The 9,214-nt window shown below is 40.2% G+C and overlaps 1 protein-coding gene across 1 annotated transcript in view; it reads right to left on the bottom strand.

Annotated features, from left to right (window-relative positions):
- Positions 1–414: 414 nt before the first annotated feature.
- Positions 415–9,214, bottom strand: part of LOC126284961 (uncharacterized) — a 171,524-nt gene continuing 162,724 nt past the window's right edge. The window contains exon 6 of the mRNA XM_049984235.1: positions 415–2,458. Coding sequence (XP_049840192.1) covers positions 969–2,458 — 1,490 coding nt within the window. The 3' untranslated portion in view covers positions 415–968. The remainder of the gene's footprint in view (positions 2,459–9,214) is intronic.

The following is a 9,214-nucleotide window of genomic DNA, read 5'->3' as shown; positions in this document are numbered from 1 at the left end:
TAGTTTCACTTCTGGCAAAAGTATTTGTTTCCCCAGTGCTGTTAATACAAGCACCCTTTTAAATAGTGTTTCTCATCATTTAAGATTAGCGCAAGGAACACACTTTGATTTTTACTCTCTTCTGTCATACCTTTAAGTATCTTTCGCTGAACGAGTCACCATACTGTCCCAAAACGTTTTTTCTCCAATCCCTGTCCCTTAACATTTCGCGTTGAGTTCAAACCACATTTCAGGGAGTAGTTATTTATTAGTATCCTGCTCTATGACTTTTTGCGCTACTCTCTCGAATCGAGCCACTAATCAGCACACGAACTCCACTGAACGCGTATCGGCAAGCTAATGCCCTTCAGATCTCTCCATCTCTCCCTGCTCCCCTGATATTATGTCAGTATTAATTTGTCGTGGCATGAAAATCATACGCATGTACAATTTTTGCACAGATATGTAAAATTTACATATTTAAGATAACATCAACAATTTTAATGAAAAGGATATATAAAAAGTTAAAGACACAATCAAAAATTCCATCTCAACATAGATTTTAAGGTGTTACAATAATTATCATGTAAACGAAGCACTGATGGAGAAGAAAGTCCTGCAAAATTTCCATAAAAATATAGTTCTGAGGAACAGTCGAAGATCGAATCTCGGACTGTCCTATTAGAAGTGTAACATAAAAAATTCCTGTCAATAATTCGTCATATGGTTGGGTACAAGAAGTGGGGCAAAACCTTACCTCTTATTTTTATTCAGACTCAGTTTTAGTAACTACTTAATCTCAGTGCATTAAAATCTTTGGGCAGACACGAGTATGTACAAATAAGCCCCTGTTTACGTATAATTAACAAATGAGAAAACTGAGGCACTTGCTGTACGATATCGGTTCCAGTTCATACTGACGCATCAGCTAGATTCAACCTTTACGGCTGGTCACATCTACAATGAAGACAAACCTTTATTCGTGGGGATTACAGTGAAATTTCCGCTGTCGGAAACTGTACGTTGATTCTGTTTGCCAGATTTCGCTCTGCCGACGAACAGAGCTCCTGCCCGGGAACGATGATGTCCGGATACCAAACTGCCAATAATCTGTTCCTGAGTACAGGGAGCGTTGACTCGTTGCAAATGAAAAAAACGAACAGCAGTGGTCCCTGAACCATCGTAGCTATATGAACATAGTACACAAGCTGTGCAATACCTTCTGCCTGGTGGAGCCCAATTCTAATTATTATACCTATTCCGCTTAAAATAACAGCCTTAACTGACATAAAAACAAGTTGTTTCTTTGAGGCAAATTTATTGTTTGTAGATATTTTGAGTTGCTGCAAGGAGTTCCGAGTTCGGATAAACAAGTACCCCGCCAGTCCTAGACAAAGCAAATTGAAAGCTACTGACAGCGAAATACACACGAGAAATATTATTCGACTGTGGATCAAGTAATAATTGTTTGATTTTTCAAATGCAGTACATACTGTGCATGCTATAATCCAAGGCATTAGTGCATAGAACACCTGACGACGGAATACTTCGCTTGCCTCAGCAGGTAGAAGATCGTTAGGAAGTCTCAGATGACGAACGCAAGCGTACATTTGGTAACAGAATGTGTTTAGCCAGATACAGCTGAGAAGCGTGAGGGAGCTATCAATCAGTACGATTGTAGGTAAGTCGAGGACACCTGTCATACGATACACGACCTCTGAACACAAGATCTGGATGATACCTGTGATCTGAAAGGACAAGAATATTTTCCCAGGTAAATTACGTAAAACGGGAAGGTACACGTATACTGCGGCAGTCAAAAAGCGGAAAAAAAAATTTACTGCTATGAACGAGATTTCTAAAGGTTTTAAAAAATCGATTTTAAAATTCTTGTATTTCAAGGTGGCTCTGTTCAAACTGTCTTTGTAGTTCAGTGTTGTTCCCGTTGGCCTTCCTTCTTCGTAAGATGTATATTTCAGTGATCCATATCGATCTTTTGTTTCAAGTACTAGGCCTACACTGCAATCCTCGACACGCTCAGAGGAATAAAAATCGTGACACTTCTGCAATAGAATAGCTCTGGAAACGGAGCAGATCGCATCTGTAACCTTCGATTCCAGACACGATTCGTTGTCAGGAGTATCAAAATAGCAGCGAGCATCATGCACTGACTGTGTGATACTAAAGGGGACATCCTGACAAATGCTGAACGAGTTGACTGTCATCCAAGCGAGTAGACATAGGTTGACGTTCGCCCTCTGCGTGTAGGCCAGGTAGCTGGTGACAGGTATGTGGGGCCATCTCTGCGCCATGTCGTCCCACAGCTGCACGCGACACTGCTGGCGCTGCTTGATGGTTTCTGGTGGCAGGTCCTCCAGTGGACACGTGGGGTGGTCCAGCGCGTTCGCCAACAGCTGCATGCAGTCAGTGTCCACGTTGAGAGTGGCGCTGCTTTTGTCCTCGAGCTGCCACTCTTCACCTGCAACACAACCACGGTAAGTAGGTGGTGGTGGTTGTGCTCGTACCCTATAGGTAACTTAACTGAAGTGTCGCCTGTCACCATTAACACATGGCATTGTTTAATTAAATCATCGACGATCAATGGTTATAATAGGTCACAACCAACGCATATGCAGGAGCAGTTACCCAGAATGATGTAAGACGGAAGGCCAACATAAATTTTAGTCTGATGGACTTACATTTTCGTTGAGTCAAGTAAGTCTCAACTGTATCTTCGATGATGATAGAAGCTTCAGAAACGAATTAAATTTTGTACCACGCCCAGAACTCGAACCATGGTCTCATGCTTACTTCGCAGATGTGATAACCATCACACCACTGTAGCAGTGTGGCTAATCCAGCTGCATGAACTACCCTTCTCCAATGCCCTCCGTGACACAAACTTCAGTCCACGCCTTCAAGAACATTTTCCCCTTCGTAAACTGTCAGTATTTCTGAGGCTCTCCAGTATTGGAATGCCATCCCAGCTTTGTGCGGATGGGAAATCGCGCTCATACCTCGGTGTAGGTCATCTATTGATCTGGTGGAATTTCAATTTTAGTATTCAGAAAGGCGAGTATTTGGGATTAATTGAATAGCGAGCGAGTAGTTGTCGAGGGAAGTCGGAAGTGATCGGAAATAGAGTGCGGTGGAGAGAAACCCCACGACGTGAGAGGTCACATCCTGCCGTGATCGTGCTGGTAGCGCCGGAGGAGACTTTGGTATTAATTTAGGATGTTTTGGTAACTTGCCCTTTCGCTTCACGTAGTTGTTGCTTGCTTGCGCACTGGGGGGGGGGGGGGGGGGGGGGGATTCTGTGAAATTTCTGTAAGGATACACTCAGATCAGCAGTCGTATCTTTTTGTTGTAGCCAGAATTGTGTTTATTGAGTATAGACATTGTGGAACAATTAAAAGTCTGTGTAAAGTTTGTCAGCATTTATATCTTCAATGTTCTGAACATAGTAAATTGAAAGTTTTCACTGGTTTCTTTCATTTTTCTTTACATCGCAAGGTTAGTTGACCAAACCCTTCCCGATCATTGAATTTCTACGTATAAATTTATGGCAGTAATTGCTACAATTACCCCATGGATCGCAGTATTGCTTTTTAAAATATTTTAGCGTGTTTCTGATCAAGCAGTTGCAGATGCACGAGTACGTAAGCTGTCTGTTGCGTACAGAAGCATTGCAGAACAGTTGCTTGGAGACTTTAGAGGATATTTTAAAACTCTCAGTCAGCTGGTTGAGAGTTGATTAAGTTATAATTCGTGGGAGGATTAATTAATTTTATGTTCCTATTTCTTCTTGTTTTCCAATCAGAATAAGACATCTCATACTCCAACTGACATTCACAGGTTTAATTGTAAAGTGTGCGCAGTAGGTACATATGGTGAGGCTATGCTAGAATTAACTTTATGTAGCACAAAAATATATCTAAAACATTGAAATGTTGTTAAAATTAAAGACTTGTATTATGCATTGTTATCATAAGCTGAAACATGGTCGAGAACTGAACACTGACCTGAAAATAGAATAAATTTCCTTTACAACTCGTCTATGCTCACAAATATTTATGTCATCAGACTAACGGTTTCGGTCTACAATGACCTCTTCAATCTGTTTTGTAAAAGAATGTCCTAATATGGTTCTAGTAATTAGGACATGTTTTTATAAAACAGATCTTAAGGTGATCATTATAAACCGAAACCTGTAGCCTGATTACATAAAAATTTGTGATCATAGTCGTGAAACGAAGGAAATTTATTACCAATCATCAGTTAGAACAGGTAGGTTGTGCAGCTTGTGTCTTTCTGTAAGGGGGGGTGGGGGGGAGAGTATGTACTATGAATTTTATTGACTGTCTGAAAAACAACAGCATAGATATAGACCAAGTGGACCAATCCATCAGTGCTTGAATTCTGTCTATAACGAAGTGTTTAAGCGTTAACGCTATCAAGTCCATGGGGGCTGAATTTACTGACGGTATTCCAATGAATTTCTACAGCCTATTGACTGAATGCAATGCACGCTGAATTTAAGGCTAATAGGAGACAGCTCTTTGGGAAATATGGCGCTCCAACGTTAAGCTTGTAAATATAGTATTGTTATTTACTTGCATCCGTGTCCTATCTAGATTTGCTCTTTACCAACGAACATGTGTGCAGCAGGTAAGTAAGTAACTTCTGAGTTATCACTAGTAAGACTCACATACCTGCAATTTAGACACACACTTTATGTGATTGCCACACTGCTACTACTGTGGGTCTGACATGAATATTATCTTTGCTCCTATTCGTCTCTGCTGGAGTCTACATGACAATTTACACGAACGTATTCAGGTAACTGGTACATAGTAAATACTGTTGTTGTTCTTGTTTAGACACACACAGTGTTAGATTCTTTAGATCAAATTGGATGCCGTTGCTTCGATCATCTACATGAGTGTTAAACACATACAAACTGTATTCGTGGTATGTGGGGGGGGGGGGGGGAGTAATTGCATATCTGTATATAAATTTACGTCTTTCCTAATAATCCCACCAGTTTTGTAAGCCAACAGGGAGCAAGAGGTGTGGCTGGTAGTGGTCTGTTCTTGCAGAGAATCTAGATGTGTATGGTTAGAAACAAAATCAGTCTCAGTCTGAGTGCTGATAGCTGCAGTATCAGAGCCAGGTACGACATGGTTCTTTTATTCTCAAGAATTTCACACCACCAACAATCATTTTGCTGCAAAAGTATTTGCGATGGTGGATGATGCTTGACGTAGAGTGGTTGGCTCTGGTGCTTATTCTGTAGTTATTGACACTGTACTATGAGTTGGATGTAAGTTCTGCAAAATGCTTAGAAGAGAATCACTATGAGCACAGCGTGGACTCAGCTGGAATGCCATTGCAGATGGTGCTGAGATGTCTTTAAATGCGAAAATTGTAGGTTAGGTTTTACCATATTGACATTAAATGAAAACTTTCAGTACAATAATCATGTTGGTTACAGTGGTAGAATTAAACACAAATAACAGTTTTGGTTGGGATTCACAGACTGAGAGGAAGAGAAAGTGAGAGGGAGAGAGAGGGTGGAAAGGGTTAATTTTGGTTGGATGTGTAGGATGCTGATACTTGTGTTGTTAAGATGGTGTTTTGTTTCATACACGTGGGTGGTTATTGCTCATGTATGCCATACTTTGTTTTTAAGTGCTACCATGTGTTCTTTGAATCTAATCTCAAATGATCTGCCTGTCTGGCCTATGTACAAGCAGTCATAGTCCAAACACTGAAGTTTGTTCACAGCTGTGTGATGAAGTGGATTTCGTGTGCTGATGTTTTGGTGTAACTTTTGTCCAATCTTGTTGTCTGTGGTAAAGGATATCCTTATGCCTTCTCGTTTGAAGACATGGTAAATCTGATATGAAATGTTACCTAGAAAGGAGATTTTATGGAAGAAGTTATTTTCTTCTTGGTTTTTGTCTTGAGATTGCTTTGCTACTGTTGAGTCACTTAGGATGTCTACTATGGAGCTGTTATACCCATTTGCTATAGCTGTTTGTTTAATTATTTCAATTTCTTGTTCACATATGTCTTCAGGGAGTGGTAATTGGATAGCTCTATTGATTATGTACCTGAATGCTGCCATTTTGTGGGCTGTGGGGTCACAAGAGGAGTTGTGGATTGTAGTATGTGTTGTGGTAGGCTTCTGGAAAATTTCAGACTGATGTCTGTTATGCTTTATTCTGATGGTAAGGTCAAAAACATTTATATTTTCCCCTGCTTGGTGTTCAACTTTGAATTTTATATTGTTATGGGAGTTGTTGAATAATTGGTTCAACTGACTGATGTCATATTGAATGCCTTTAATTAAAATGATGGTATCATCTAAATATCTGTAGTAGTAGATGATATTTTTGAGGAGATGGTGATTGAAATTCAGGAGTTTGTGTTCTAAATTACTTATACATATTGCAGCTAGCAATCTGGAAAGATTCGAGCCCATTGCCAGGCCATTTGTTTGTTTGTAGATTTCATTGTAAAACTTTAAATAGTTGTGTGAAAGTGTAAATTAGAGCAGGTCTGTTAGTTCTTTAATGTGTGTTGAAAGAGTTTTTTTGTGCTTTTGTGTGTTGAAAGGTTTTTTTTGTGCTTTTGTAGGTCGGCATTGCTTATCTGTAGTGTGGGATCTATTGGCACAGAGGAATAAAAGTTTTGTATGTCAAATGAGGCAAGTTCTTCCAAAAAATCGTAACACAACACACACAAAAATGTCATACTAACAAATGTAAATCCACCTGATGATGGAGGTTTAAACCTTTGAAACACATCGTGGAAATAAATAAACAATGACTGGTAAAGTTTTTGTTCAAATGGTTCAAATGACTCTGAGCTCTATGGGACTTAACATCTGAGGTCATCAATCCACTAGAACTTAGAACTACTTAAACCTAACTAACCTAAGGACATCCACACACATCCATGCCCGAGGCAGGATTCTAACCTGTGACCGTAGCTGCCGAGCGGCTCCAGACTGTAGCGCTTAGAACCGCTCGGCCACACCGACCGGCGTTTTTGTTTCATTTAGTGCTGGATTGTGTATGCTGAGTAACATCATTTTAGTCATGTGTCTTAGTGAGGGGCTTGGAGAAAGTGAAGTGCATTAAGGACTTGTTACTGAATATGATGTCTATAACACTGAGGACGAGCAGAGTTCCTCTTTCATTTCGATCCCACTAAAATGTGTGTTGGCGAATATGAACCAGTGATTGATAATTGAAATGTAAAATTGTTGGTACTTTGGTGGTGTGATAGTAACTTGTGAGATTTCTCAAATGATGTAAAATTATATTCAAATGAATGTGAGTAAAAAAAACCCTGCAGTCAAAATATGATATGCTATGTTTATTGTTATGTGAAAATTACATTTCTACTGTATACTAGCTGGGTACCCAGCAGTGGCCAGATATGTATTAATTCCAGTCACCTACAAGCCTGTTCCCTTCTTCAGCCTCCCTTTGTCCCAACCTCTCTCTATCCATCTCCTCCTCTTCATTCTCTCTATCCTACCTCTCTCGCTCCACCTTCTCCTCACCATTATATCGTCTGCTGTCCTACTATCTCTTCCTCGCTACCCTACTCCCCTATCTCTGTCCATCTCCTCTCCCTCTCGCTATCAACCCCTCCTCCTCCTGCTATTCACCTCCTCCTCCCCTCTCGCTATCCTCCTCCTCCTCCCTACTTTCTATCCATATCCCTTCTTTGCTCTCTCTTCCAACCCCTCCTCCTCTATCTTTATCTATCTCCCTCCTTTGCTCTCTCTTCCAACCCCTCCTCCTCTATCTTTATCTATCTCTTTCTCTTTGCTTTCTCTATCTTCTTCTCTCCCCCTATCTGTGTCCACCCACTCCTTACCTCTCTGTCTGTCCAGATCCTTCTCCCCTCCTTTTCTAGCCAATTATTTTCCTACCCCAACAGGCAGTTGCTGACTCTTACTCCTACAAATTTTTTCCGTACGGTAAATAGATGTGTAACAAAATTGGTGGAAATCGATTCAGTGGTTTAGAAGGAGCCTTTATCCATTGCTTTGCACATGTACGCTTAAGTAGCTTCAGTTACAAATATATATTTAACGTATTTCACATAGGTTTGTAGACTAATTCGCCTAATTCTATCGAATTTCGCCCTGGAGCTTCGCTTTCCTGTATCTCCTGAACTATGTGTCATAAAATAATATAATTTTGTAGGCATATTCACCGGTATATGTGGGTACGGCCAGAAATGTTTGGGAATAGCAAAGAATTTGTAAATTTAAATTCACGGGTGATGTGGCAGTTTTACGGCATGGACAGTGAAAATTTAAGGGAGAAACATTTTTCCTCTCATTCTTTGTGGGATTTATCAATGGGAAAACTTTCATAAAGATTAGATTGTACGTGAGAAGTTTGTTGCAAGTCACAAACTGCTTTTATTCTCAAATAATGGATGAATAAAGTCTAGACATTTGCACGCCGAAGACTACTCAGCTTTCTTATACTCATCCCCACACCTTTGATAGGTAACTTGTTCTTACCCCACAGTGATTCTTTCCAGACAGGAAGTGTCATGTTACGAAGTTTGTTTGAAATCAGTCCAGTGGTTTAGGAGATATGGAACATAGATACATACATACAAACATATGTACTTTTATCCATTTTTGTAATCCTGACTGTTTAATAGATATAGTTTGCTGAAATTCCTAATTGAGCTGTGACAGGTCAACTAAAATCGGTTAAAATTCTTAAAAAGAGAAAACTGTTGCAATATCGTCCCTGAACTATGATAATAACTTCATAGCCAAGCCCTGTGAGATTAAGATACACAGACAGCTGCTTTGGGATATGCAGTGTGAGGTGAGCCCTAGCTGGTGCTCTTACTCAACACTCTCCCTATCAAGCTGACACACACACACACACACACACACACACACACACACACACACAAAGATGGCATCCTTGTCGAGAAGCTTGTGGCTACCACAAGCCACTTGGACACCTCTCCACAGTTTATGAATGTATAATTGGATATTATTTTCTTTTCTACAGGCACTCTACCCCCTATTCTAATTTACCATAATGTAAGCTGATTTCCACCAATACCCAGATAGCTGACCTACTGCCACTGTAAGATCACTATGAGAATGCTCACTCAAACAGATGTTAGGAGATGATGTACATCAACACTGTTGGTCGTGTCTGCGTTGTTGTTTACCATC

Source organism: Schistocerca gregaria, chromosome 8 (genome assembly GCF_023897955.1).
Source record: "Schistocerca gregaria isolate iqSchGreg1 chromosome 8, iqSchGreg1.2, whole genome shotgun sequence".
NCBI classification, from domain to species: Eukaryota; Metazoa; Arthropoda; class Insecta; order Orthoptera; family Acrididae; genus Schistocerca; species Schistocerca gregaria.
The sequence above is the reverse complement of the archived record's forward strand: the minus strand, read 5'-3'. Positions and strand labels throughout refer to the sequence as shown.